Source organism: Salvelinus fontinalis, chromosome 35 (assembly GCF_029448725.1).
Source record: "Salvelinus fontinalis isolate EN_2023a chromosome 35, ASM2944872v1, whole genome shotgun sequence".
In the NCBI taxonomy this organism is placed as follows: domain Eukaryota; kingdom Metazoa; phylum Chordata; class Actinopteri; order Salmoniformes; family Salmonidae; genus Salvelinus; species Salvelinus fontinalis.
Window position 1 is genome coordinate 1128913 of NC_074699.1, and position 13246 is coordinate 1142158.

General features: G+C 43.4%; 2 protein-coding genes across 2 annotated transcripts; one reads left to right on the plus strand and one right to left on the minus strand.

The window, feature by feature from the left end:
• Positions 1–486: 486 nt before the first annotated feature.
• Positions 487–5909, minus strand: LOC129834172 (NAD-dependent protein deacetylase sirtuin-3-like). The gene is made up of 7 exons (XM_055898913.1): positions 5599–5909; positions 5201–5444; positions 4729–4961; positions 4509–4609; positions 4122–4283; positions 3647–3859; positions 487–1021 (listed from the first exon to the last, which is right to left on the minus strand). Exons 1-7 carry the CDS (start codon positions 5693–5695, stop codon positions 1001–1003), a joined length of 1071 nt encoding a protein of 356 aa, XP_055754888.1. The 5' UTR covers positions 5696–5909; the 3' UTR covers positions 487–1000.
• Positions 5910–6165: 256 nt separating this feature from the next.
• Positions 6166–12301, plus strand: LOC129834173 (26S proteasome non-ATPase regulatory subunit 13-like). The gene is made up of 11 exons (XM_055898914.1): positions 6166–6397; positions 7098–7211; positions 7347–7402; positions 7548–7678; positions 7861–8032; positions 8221–8300; positions 8518–8643; positions 8917–8979; positions 10134–10214; positions 11349–11465; positions 11737–12301. The coding sequence occupies exons 1-11, from the start codon at positions 6297–6299 to the stop codon at positions 11830–11832; spliced, it is 1137 nt and encodes a 378-aa protein (XP_055754889.1). The 5' UTR covers positions 6166–6296; the 3' UTR covers positions 11833–12301.
• The last annotated feature ends 945 nt before the right edge of the window (positions 12302–13246 follow it).

Consider the following 13246-nt stretch of genomic DNA (forward strand, 5'->3'; position numbering starts at 1 on the left):
CGTACCCAATGTGCAGATGCAAACCTGTCAGGACAGTATAGAAACAAGTTCAATTATTAATGGTGTTATTTAACATTAGGATGGGGGGTGACAGGTAGTCAAGGCTGTGTAGCAGGGTGGAAGCCGTGGAAGGGCATTTCAAAGGGTCCTATAGTATGACCATCATCTAGTGTGTGTGTACGCACGTTGGGGGGAGAGGAGGGGGGTTAGCCATAGAAGATCTACCATTGTCCTCATCCTGTGGCTTTCAGCAGCCATTAGGAAGTTCACAGGTCAATGGATTTGACCTTAAAACAAAGTATAACTGCATTGATTGAATTCCATTTAATGAATCAATGACCTATTTGAGTTCAAGAGGGCTGAACGGAGTTCACAATACTGTACTTTAGCTCCATCTGGTGGTCACATGGACACACACACACACACACACACACACACACACACACACACACACACACACACACACACACACAGACACACTAAGAGTTCCAATTGTTGCTCAGCTTTATTAGCAGCATAATGTCTTGTGACTGACAAAACAGAGTAGCTGATTTTGTTTCGAAGTGCCAAGATTATTAGCAGCATCATGGTCTGCAGGTCTGGTCGATGACATTGACAACAAAACCAGCTCTGTACGGGTCTTTATACCTAATTATTTACTGCAAAAACTGTACATGAGACAGAATAAAAAGCATAAAAGAATATCTCAAGATATTTACACATTTCACAGAAGACTAATAAATATAATCTATTAAACCAACCCAATACATTCCCAATTTGTACTAAATATCTTCATCCAAAAGCCAGACAGGCAACCATTGCTGCCTCTGTGTTGTGCTGATTGTATGGTGTGTGGATCAAAGTCTGTTGGAGTTCATTTAAATTATAGATTCTCTGCTGAGTAGACACTCTGCTGTAGTCCTGAGCTATGAGGCAGGGGGACTGAGGTGGACTGCAGCGGTGAGGCATTCTGAAAGGTATCTTAAAGACACTGACCGTCTCATTCCTCCTTCTCCGTGGCCTGCGGATTAGAAAAAGAAGCAGAAGATCCACATAGTGGAGGTTGAATTTATATTTTGAAGTGGTCCTTTGTAGCTCAGTGCAACTCCAGGGTAGTGCTGCTCGATTCCCAGGACCACACGTATGTAAAATGGATGCACGCATGACTTAGTCACTTTGGATAAAAATGTCTGCTCAATAGCGTACATTATAATACATCAGGGATTCTTGAAAGATGGGAAAATAAACTTTTTTCACAAATTTTTTTCTTAATATTACAAATGAATAGTCAACACCGTCAGACACCTTAAAATACATTACATTTTTACGTTTATTGTTCAACAAGTGTTTAAATGCCTTGATTGTTTAATTCTAACATTCGATTATTCAAGAGCTGTTCTTACGCACGACGCATCGCGGAGTGCCTGGACACAGCCCTTAGCCGTGGTACATTGGCCATATATCACAAACCCCAGAGGAGCCTAATTGCTATTATAAACTTTTTTGTCATATCCGTGGTATATGGTCTGATATACCATGGCTTTCAGCCAATCCGAATTCAGACAATCTGAATGCTGATTGGCTGGCACCGCGTTGTCTCCTGCCTAAGACCGGCCCTTAGCCGTGGTATATTGGCCATATACCACACCCTTATTGCTTAATTATACCATGGGCATTGTTGAATACTTGTTTCTGATTGGCTTGAAGGGCATTCTAGAGAGTGTGCATTATTTCCCTATAACGCACGGTATATTTGCATGATAGAATAAATTGGCTATAGTTCATTCTTACATGTTCTATGTTTGAGCTGCTTTTGAAAGCAAACGTCCAATTGAAAATATTTTTGTCCATTGTTGAATTCGACTTTCATAATGGCAAGCTAGTACTGATGGTTTGGTTAGCTAAACTAGCAAGTCTGTTTGGTTACCATGGCAACTCCTGAAGCTGTCTAGTCAACTCGCTAGCTACTTCAGTGGATGTTGGACATATTTCTACCGGAAAATGAACACATTCCTAGCGGAAAATATGTTACATTTATAGCTTTGGTATAAAAGGGATAATGAACTCGAGATTCTATACATTCTTTGGAAAAGAATGTAACTCTGTGAAAGGTCAGTTCCACTCCGTGAACACACCTTCCACGTCGTTCATTATTTTCAAAAGATTGTAGATTTGAATTTAATGTCAGGGACAAACTTCCTTTAGTTTTATTTTATAGCGCTATATAATACTCCAGGCTAATTTCATTAGCATTTTGGTATGTTTTTCTTTATTCAGAACCTAAAACAAAATGTATAGAACAATCATTATCCCTTAGGTGTTGCACAGTAAGTACTTCAATAGTTGAAGTATGTTTCAGAACGACGTATCTTAAGGGGGTTATTATTATTATTATTATTATTTACCGTTATTTTACCAGGTAAGTTGACTGAGAACACGTTCTCATTTGCAGCAACGACCTGGGGAATAGTTACAGGGGAGAGGAGGGGGATGAATGAGACAATTGTAAACTGGGGATTATTAGGTGACCATGATGGGTTGAGGGCCAGATTGGGAATTTAGCCAGGACACCGGGGTTAACACCCCTACTCTTACGATAAGTGCCATGGGATCTTTAATGACCTCAGAGAGTCAGGACACCCGTTTAACGTCCCATCCGAAAGACGGCACCCTACACAGGGCAGTGTCCCCAATCACTGCCCTGGGGCATTGGGATATTTTTTAGACCAGAGGAAAGAGTGCCTCCTACTGGCCCTCCAACACCACTTCCAGCAGCATCTGGTCTCCCATCCAGGGACTGACCAGGACCAACCCTGCTTAGCTTCAGAAGCAAGCCAGCAGTGGTATTGTCAAGTCACCGATGGAGTCGACAACAAATATTCAAAACAGACATATTTTTGCCTCTAAAAATAGAAGTTCAACACAAACATTTAGTAAAATATAGAAAATAATTCATTAAAAAAATTGGCAATAAAAGCAGCGATCTATCAAATTTTTCAGACAGAATTGATGTCACATGAACATCTGAGGAGTTTGTTTTATGGAGTTGACAAAAAATGTAAATGTTTATTCATTCAAGTGGTATACAAAGTAGCAATTTAGTTTTTCCTCAGGTGCTTCATGACTCTAAAACCTCATTCAAATGAAAAAAAATTGAACCAAAATTCACATCCTATCAGGGAGATGGAGTTGACAGTTTATGGTTGTGGCCAGTGATTTAAATATTGTTTGTTTAATTCTATCACCATTTAAGAACTTTCCAGACCATAACTGGACTTGTTGCAGTCCATGTAATGAGGACATGAATAAGGGGTCCTTATGGTAGAGCTGTCCCTGCTCATTCCTGATTCATTTAGGATTTCAGACAAATCGGACTGAGTCGACCAAATCTCCAGACACATTTTTTAGTAATCACAGTTTTGAGAGAAATATTATTTAAAGTCAAATAACGCAACAATTTATTTTATTTCATACAAATACATTTTTCCTGACAAGGATTGTCCAGACTTTGAAGAATCCCTGATATATATTAAGTCTCTGAATGCTCTGAAAATCAGTGAATGCAAAGAACCCAGGGTTTAGGTGTGTTTGTGTGTTAAATGTGTACGTGACACGTGTGTAAATCCTATGATTTCCCATAACCAACCTTCTTAGCATTGGCAGCCATGAGAGCCTCCAGCTGGTGGTTCCAGCCCAGGGCATCAGCCAGCATCTGCACCCCACCGACCACATCCCCTAGCTGGGCCACATCATTGTGTCGCGGGGTCCCCCAAGCGAAGGGCCCCACCAGGTCTCTGTTGATAAGCAGGCGAGGGACAGAGTCCCTCACAGCTCCAGCCAGACTGGCAAAGGGCTCCACCTAGTGTACCACCACATGGAACAACATGCTTTTATAAGTCTCCAGTAAATAAATAAATGATATATATACCGGAGATATCTTTTATAGGACCCCTGGACTACTGAGTGAAACCCTGTCCTGCCTGATTGACAGGTGAATAACAGGAGAATAGAGTGTTAATAACTGGTTTATAACATGTTAATAACCGTGAATAACAGCTTACTAACAGCCGATTAACATGTGTATAACATCTTAAAAACACATGAATAGCAGTGTTCCTCACCTCCAGAGAGGTACCCATGATAATGAGGAGGTCTGCCAGTGGAAAGTCCTTCAGGTAGCTAAAGTAGTGAGGAGGTAGCTCCTCCCCAAAGAAGACAATGTCCGGCTTCACCACGCCCTTACAAGTGGGACACTTAGGGACTGTCCCCTTCATAATATCAGGCTAAACCAGGGACGGAGAAGCAGACAAACACACAGGAGGAATACAGGAAATCAAAACTAGATATATTTTAACAACAAGCCACTGCATCAAACTATTATCTTTCAAACTTTTAAGAAACTTTCACAAATGACAGTATCAGAGCTAGATGGATTGAAGTTCTCAATAATATGAATAAGTTATAATGGGGAAATGCTCTGAGAATGGTGTGATAGTAAACCGACTCACACGTAGCTCCTCCCCCTTGTAGTCTCTGAGACACACAGTACAGGTAGCAGTAGCAAACGAGCCGTGTGCCTCCACCAGTTTCTCAGAGGGTATTCCTGCCACTAGAGTCACAAACACAGTGAAACACAGCGAGTGTGAGAGAGAGAGAGAGAGATGACAGGCTCCTGTGTGTATTATCTGAACTGTTTTTCAATATGGTCATACTAGTGGATCAACTTACGTCTCTCCAGGCCGTCGATATTCTGCGTGTACATTCTGAGGAGCTGGCCCTTGTCATGAAGGAGCCGTACGAAATAGTGTGTGAGGTTGGGTTGGTAGTTGCCTGGGTACAGCTCTTTGGCCAGGGCAAAGAAGGGGTTGGGGTTGTGATGGAAGAAGTTGATCTCAAAGATGACTTCTGCGTAAGGAAGATTATACTGCTGGAGGTTGTCATAGAGACCACTGCCAGGCGACCTGTCCAAGGAAATTAGGGAGAAAAAGGTTTCCTACAATGTCTGTGCATTCATTGTTTTCCTGACATGGATTTTCATTTGACTGAAAATCTCAAACACTTTCCAAATACTTGAGGTTGCATTTGATTTACCTTCTTCGTCCACTACAATGCAACCAATGGAATCATCCCAAAAGTGCAAAAATGCACCCTGCCCACCGGTCAAGTGCACCTCAAGCATTTAAAATATATCGGTGGTCACCTGAAGTCTGGGATACCACTAGGTGTGCTGATCCCAGCCCCGGCCATCACTATGATCCTCTTATAATGTCTGCCTCTGATGTTCTTAGTGAGGTCCTCTAGCGTCTGCTGCTTGGAGCCCTCCACTCCTCCTCCACAGAACAGTCCTCGAAACCCAGGCCACCAGACTGTCCTGTCTTGGCTTGGACGTAGACCGTGGACATCCCTTTGCCTTGGAGCAAGGAATAATGTTCTTTGCTGTTGATCTGAGAAGGTAATGCATGTGGTGAAGTTACTGAGTAACTAGCTACTATCCTCATCCATCATATTACCTGTAGGTCTATGCAATGTTCACATCAATCTCAAAAGAAGCTTTCAAATCACAATTCTTTTCAATTAGATATTTACGCTCTTACTTACGTTTCAGTCTAATGAATCTAGCTGTACTCGATGTAATTGTGTGATACAGACATAACTTGCACTTGTGGACCAGTGGGGAGGACATTAAATAAGTCATAACTAGCTGCTAGAAATAAACAGTATATTTGTAGCTTTTCTAGAGCCGCGTCTTCATTTTGGAAGAAGGCAGTTTGAGCGCATGTTTTTACACAAGAAGAACCATTTCAATAGCATAACTCTCATAATCTTTAGCTACATTTCATAAATCACAACATTCGCTCAAAACAAATGTGAGCCGCTGCAGTAGTCTGTTGTTGCTCTGATTACCTTTGAACTCGTGACGACATCTGATTATACCGTAAAATATGTAAAATTATATTACTGTTTAGAATAAACAATTTAAATATAAGTGCTCACTGCCATTATTTTATACATTGTAAATATCAGTTTGGTTCACTAATATCGAGTAATCAAACCACTTATCGTGATTACATCTAAAAAATATATATGGGGTAATAAAAACACGTAAAACACGTACATGCGTATTTGTTAGAAACATTACGGTAGACATTCCTGTGTCAACTCAGCTCCCATGATTCTTTGCGTCTAATCGTTGCTTGTGGTGCTAGCTGTACAGTTAGCTAGCTAGGTACAGAAATTATAGATAAAAGTTGTCAACACGTTTCTCATTCGGTATCTAAATCAAACCTACCGCGACAATGAAAGATGTTACCGGGTACCTCAAAACGCAACAGAGCATGAGCTCAACTCCGGAGATGGCATCGGAATGGCACACACTAGAGGAGTTTTACAACAAAAAGTAAGGATAGCGTCTGTCTACGTTGGTTAGCTTTTGTATGGCATTCATGCGCTGAGTCATGGAGTTAGCTTGCTAATGCTACAGTAGCTAGCTAAACACCAACCATCAATGAATGACACACAAACAATCCACCAACTGTGAATTCTGTAGAGTGGAACATATGAAATATGTTTTATTCGTAACATGTGACTAACGTTCCCGAAATGTATTGTTATGATAGTCGTCATGTCCACAATCTTCCCTGATGCTATGCGGTTAACGGTTGCTAAAATGCTTCAGTAGACAGGGAGGCTAGCTAATTAGCCAATGTTAGTTAGTTACTTAGTTAACGTTAGTTTTTTTTTGCGTTTAGGGACTTTTGATTTTGCAATCTTGCAAGGCCATAGGTATTCATAGTTTCCGTTTTACCTTCGTCTATCGACAGGTAGACTAATTGTTAGAGCGTTGGACTAGTAAACGAAATGTTGCAAGATCGAATCCCCAAACTGACAAGGTAAAAATCTGTCGTTCTGCCCCCTGAACAAGGCAGTTAACCCACTGTTCCTTGGCCGTCATTGAAAATAAGAATCTGTTCTTAACTGACTTGCCTAGTTAAATAAAGGTTAAATACATCTGACCACTAACCCCATTCAGTGCAGGATTGTTTCTTATTCATCATGTACTGCTAGTACCTAACCATACCTCGTCTTTCCATTGACAGGTTGTGGCATCAGTTGACCCTAAAGCTCACAGACTTTGTAAAAGACCCTTGCTTTGCCACAGGAGATGGCCTCATACAGCTGTATGATAACTTCCTCAGTGACTTTGACCACAGGTAGGACCAACACCAACCTACAGTAATAACTGCTTCTCTGACAATTGGAATAGTAGCTAGAATTACAACACAGAGAGTCTAATCTCTGGGCGTTCAGTTGTTTCCTTTCTTTCTCCATCTCTCTGTCTCTTTTAGAATCAACCCCCTGTCTCTGGTGGAGATCATCCTGTATGTTGCCAGACAAAAGACAGGTAAGAACACAGTCGTGACATGCAGTCTGTAGTCCTATCACCTTCTTCTTAGCTGATGCTAAGTAATTGACCTTGAATCCACTCAGATACAGCATGTATCCACTCATGGGAATTCAACCAGCTCAACCAAGCTCTCCTTTTTCAGATCCTAAAGATGCTATCACTTTCCTTGAGAAGACTAAGGAGAAGGTGAAGAGCAACGACGAGTCGGTCATTCTGTGCAAGACATCTATTGGAGCCCTAAAACTGGAGATAAATGACCTTCCAGCCACAAAGGTAACACACTGTCTGGGCGTACAGTAACTTGTAGGTAAAAACCTGGAAAACAAACGTCTCAATGGAGACCTGTCCCAAGTCGGCAGTAATCAAAACAATAAAAACATACAATGGGTTACTGTAGCCAGATGTACATTTCAATCCAGTGTATATGTATGCAAACCCTGCCTTCCGTCCTGCAGATATTAATTGAGGAGGTGGAGGAGACGCTGAATAACTTGCCGGGTGTGACGTCAGTCCACGGGCGATTCTACGACCTGTCCAGCAAATACTACCGCATCGTGGGGAACCATGCCTCTTACTACAAGGACGCTCTGCGCTACCTCGGCTGTGTCGACATCAAAGACCTGCCAGGTAACATCTGTTTACAATGTACAAAGGCAGTATGTTGCACTGAAATCATACAGCAGAATTTAATGTTGGTTAAATCACAAAAGCATCATTAGAATTTGATATATTTTTTTACAATTGTTTGAAGGCGTTATTAGTTTTGTGTGCTAGTACTCACTAGCTGTCATAACTAATGTCTTTATATCCATCAGAGACAGAGAAGCAGGAGAGGGCTTTCACACTGGGTCTGGCTGGACTCTTAGGAGAAGGAGTTTACAACTTCGGAGAGCTGGTAAGTACCCATCACCACCCTCATGATAGTTGTGTTTTTGAGCTTTCCTCCCATTTGGTGAGATATTAGCCTGTCTGATAATAAGCATCAAGCAGCCATTTAAAGCTAGTTTTGGCTGAGCTACAGCCACAAAAGTTTGGGCTCAAGTTTTGCCTTCGAAGCACCAGATGGCTTTGACAGCCTTTGTTTGACATCCTGCCTCTGCTTGTGTTTTTAGCTGATGCACCCAGTACTGGAGTCCCTAAGGAGCACAGACAAGCAGTGGCTGATAGACACATTGTACGCCTTCAACGGAGGCAACGTGGAGAAGTTCCAGGCCTACAAGTCTGCCTGGGGAGCGCAGGTAACCAGCACATAGTACGGCCTACAACAGTCGGTTTCCATAGAGTACATTCAACCATCACTGCAAGAAATAAAGAGCGAAATCTATTGTAGCTCCCGTTGTCTCTTTCCAGAATGTGTTGTTGTTTATACACATGGACGTGGTTTTGTTGAGGCGCTATGATTTTAAAAATGATAATGCAAGTTAATAATGTTACAATACTCACAGAAGATTAGAAATCACCTGTCATTAGCCAACAAACACAACTCATTTCAACGTGTGTCTGTGTTGCAGCCTGACCTGGCAGCCAATGAATCCAAACTGATGCAGAAGATTCAGCTGCTGTGTGTGATGGAGGTGGGTTCTCTTCTCTGTCTCTGTGTTTTATAGAGCAGGAGAACTGACGGTTGAGTACGGAAGGTTTTACTTTTCACAATGAATGTAATATGTGGTTGTTTTATCCAAGGGTTGGAACCGAAAACTGAAAAATAACGTCATATTTTTAGAGGAACAGAATCTGAACCGAGAACGAAAGTGATCTATACTGTTCCGGAACAGAACAGATATTTTGAACGCATGGGAACCGGTTAATAACGTTCCTTTAAATTCCGGGTATTTTTTCTAGTTCCACAAAAACGCAACAAAGTGGCTATGCAAAGCCCTCCCTCTGTCACTCAGAAACTTCTTCCAGTGTATGCCTGACCCTCCCCCTTATTCTGAAGCCCTCACTCTGTCACTCAGAAACGCCTTCCAGTGTCTGCCTGTCAGATGATCTTTGCTAGTGTGTGTAGGCTACTGTAGCCCCTCTCTGAAGCGTAGGCTACTATAGCCTACTGAGGTTACAGGAATGATTCAGAAGAATGGCTTCAATTTTTCAATGCTAATTAATGATACTAAAGTTATCACGTTTCACATTGGATGTATTAACTACAAAACGGAAAACATATATATATTTTTTAATTGTTATTTCTGGTGCCGCTCTGTACACACAAGCTAGTTAGCTCTGGTCCAACGTTAAACCAACTCTCTGAAGTTCAAAGACATTTAATGTTCCTCCATAGAAGCCGCTCCTCTGTAGGTATAATTCTCTGGGTGTAATTCAGATAATGTTATGTCATAAGATGCCCAGCGCTTCAAGCCTCCTCCTCCACCGTCTCTCTCCCCACCCGCCCAAATTTCCGTCGTTTCTCGCGCTCTACACTTGTCGTCCAATGCATGAAAACAGTAGTTTGTCCCGTTCCACAGCAAGCTGCTCTGTTCACACTGATTGGTGAAGTCATTTAATGTCGAGCTAAATGTAAAAACCTATATAAAATAATGGTTCAGAACGAAAAAATTAGAAAATAAATTTGGTTCCAACACCTGATTTTACTGACTTTTACCAACTTACTGTTGAATGCACTGATTGGTCAGTCTGTGGAAAACAGCGCCTGCTTAATGACGAGGATACATGTAAATGATGCGCTCAAACAGCCCTAACGTGTCTACCTCTTCTTCTCTCCTCCGTCTAGATGACGTTCACTCGTCCCGCCAACAACAGACAGCTGACCTTCCATGAGATTGGACAGAGTGCCAAGATCCCCGTGAACGAGGTCAGTTGGTCATCAATCCACCAATCGTATGTCACTTATACCAAATCATTAGTATCTGCAGGCTTCTAATAAACATAGGTCTGTATCCGTGGTCACCGGGTCCACAGGCGATTTCCCAGCGCAATAACATTTAGTTGAGTCTGTGCTTTACTGTCTGGAACTATAAGCCTACACATCCTGTAGCTCCGCCTCCAGGGTTGTTGACAACGGGTTTATCTGGAGACCAGGGTTGCTGACAACTGGGGTTTATCTGGAGACCAGGGTTGCTGACAACTGGGGTTTATCTGGAGACCAGGGTTGTTGACAACTGGGGTTTATCTGGAGACCAGGGTTGTTGACAACTGGGGTTTATCTGGAGACCAGGGTTGTTGACAACTGGGGTTTATCTGGAGACCAGGGTTGTTGACAACTGGGGTTTATCTGGAGACCAGGGTTGTTGACAACTGGGGTTTATCTGGAGACCAGGGTTGTTGACAACTGGGGTTTATCTGGAGACCAGGGTTGTTGACAACTGGGGTTTATCTGGAGACCAGGGTTGGTGACAACTGGGGTTTATCTGGAGACCAGGGTTGCTGACAACTGGGGTTTATCTGGAGACCAGGGTTGCTGACAACTGGGGTTTATCTGGAGACCAGGGTTGCTGACAACTGGGGTTTATCTGGAGACCAGGGTTGCTGACAACTGGGGTTTATCTGGAGACCAGGGTTGCTGACAACTGGGGTTTATCTGGAGACCAGGGTTGCTGACAACTGGGGTTTATCTGGAGACCAGGGTTGCTGACAACTGGGGTTTATCTGGAGACCAGGGTTGCTGACAACTGGGGTTTATCTGGAGACCAGGGTTGCTGACAACTGGGGTTTATCTGGAGACCAGGGTTGCTGACAACTGGGGTTTATCTGGAGACCAGGGTTGCTGACAACTGGGGTTTATCTGGAGACCAGGGTTGCTGACAACTGGGGTTTATCTGGAGACCAGGGTTGCTGACAACTGGGGTTTATCTGGAGACCAGGGTTGCTGACAACCGGGGTTTATCTGGAGACCAGGGTTGGTGACAACTGGGGTTTATCTGGAGAGTTGATTGTAAACTGTTTGAACCTCCTGACTGGGTCTGATTGTGGTTCTTGTCCTCTGCAGGTGGAGCTGCTAGTGATGAAGGCTCTGTCTGTGGGTCTGATCAAAGGAAACATTGATGAGGTGGACCAGAAGGTTCAGATGACCTGGGTGCAGCCCCGAGTACTGGACCTGCAGCAGGTAAATACATACGCCTTAACACATTCATATTCACGGGCCAAGGAATAATAATCAATCTATGAGACACTGGTTCTCAACATGACTCCTGGTTTGGACCAGAAACAGGGAATATTCTGTTTTACTATAATGTCCTGTGTAACATAAGACATGGAGACCAATCCTAGTTGTAGTTAAAATAAGTGGCTTTGAACTATAGAAATCATCCTCGAGATATAGAAAAGCTTGTGACTGTTAACCTTTGACCCTGACTCTCTTCCCTGTCCCTCTTCAGATCAAGGGCATGAAGGACCGGTTGGACGTCTGGTGTGGGGATGTGAAGAACATGGCTGTGTTGGTGGAACAGCAGGCCCACGATATCCTCACCTAGACAGGCCTCCTCCCTCTGGTCTCCCCCTGGTCTCCATGGCCCTGTCCAGAACAACCCCCCTAACCTCTAGACACTTGTAGAGATCAGAGAAGATTTGATAGGTTTATGCAGTATGATGATAGTACCTTGCCCTCTGATAGGCTAGGTAGAGTTTTGGCCATGTTGCTGACACCAGTCAGATCCTCTCAGACGAGGGTCTAAGGTGGAGGTGGCAGGATTTTCTTCTGGACAGGGCCCTTCTCCCAGCCTGTTCACCCCCAGAACAGACACCTTCAACAGACACCACCACAGGAATCCTCTCTTCATTCCTCTACCTACCGATCTCCCAGAAGGACTGATGCATCCAACTTTTTCAGTTTTTTTGTGTTTGTATTTTTGTTGGGGTGCTGTGTACGTTCTTGTTACTCTATAGCAGTAAATAAATAAAAGAAAACATTGTTGAATTTTGAAATAAAAATTACAAATGCTGGTTGATGTAACATTACCCTTCAAGCATGAATTGTGGATGTGACTGTGTTTTAGATCTATTGGTTATATTGACTAATAGAATGACACGGTTTCCCCAACCCTGGATCCTGAGCTATATTTAACCAGAAGGTTATATTGTGTTTAGGAGAGTTGTAACAACAAGCCTCTGAGTTGACAGCTGCTGAAATTACATTCGAGGTTCTCAAGCAATGTTCCAGATCACATCCTCTGTTACATCCCGCTCTGCCCATATGCCATAACAGTATGTGGTTTCCAAGACATCCAAATACATAACATTTCTAATACACTCAAGGCACCTTCACATTAAGGTCAGTCCATCTGGCTAACGGTTGATTTAACAGTTATATAGAAGCATATAGAATGTTATGCTTCTGGGGGGGGGGGGTGAACCCAGGGGTACATGAGGTCCAGGACTAGAGGGGTACATTAGGTCCAGGACTAGAGGGGTATGAACCCAGGGGTACATGAGGTCCAGGACTAGAGGGGTGTGGTGAACCCAGGGGTACATGAGGTCCAGGACTAGAGGGGTATGGTGAACTCAGGGGTACATGAGGTCCAGGACTAGAGGGGTATGAACCCAGGGGTACATGAGGTCCAGGACTAGAGGGGTATGAACCCAGGGGTACATGAGGTCCAGGACTAGAGGGGTATGAACCCAGGGGTACATGAGGTCCAGGACTAGAGGGGTACATGAGGTCCAGGACTAGAGGGGTATGGTGAACCCAGGGGTACATGAGGTCCAGGACTAGAGGGGTATGAACCCAGGGGTACATGAGGTCCAGGACTAGAGGGGTATGGTGAACCCAGGGGTACATGAGGTCCAGGACTAGAGGGGTATGGTGAACCCAGGGGTACATGAGGTCCAGGACTAGAGGGGTATGAACCCAGGGGTACATGAGGTCCAGGACTAGAGGGGTACATGAGG

Coding starts and splice junctions, on each gene's coding strand:
- LOC129834173 (XM_055898914.1), top strand. CDS start 6,297: ATGAAAGATGTTACCGGGTACCTCAAAACGCAACAGAGCATGAGCTCA. Junction 8,980..10,133: donor AGCTGCTGTGTGTGATGGAG/GTGGGTTCTCTT, acceptor TCCTCCGTCTAG/ATGACGTTCACTCGTCCCGC. Junction 11,466..11,736: donor GAGTACTGGACCTGCAGCAG/GTAAATACATAC, acceptor GTCCCTCTTCAG/ATCAAGGGCATGAAGGACCG.
- LOC129834172 (XM_055898913.1), bottom strand. CDS start 5,695: ATGACTTATTTAATGTCCTCCCCACTGGTCCACAAGTGCAAGTTATGT. Junction 5,445..5,598: donor TAGATTCATTAGACTGAAAC/GTAAGTAAGAGC, acceptor TTACCTTCTCAG/ATCAACAGCAAAGAACATTA. Junction 1,022..3,646: donor TGGCTGCCAATGCTAAGAAG/GTTGGTTATGGG, acceptor TCTAATCCGCAG/GCCACGGAGAAGGAGGAATG.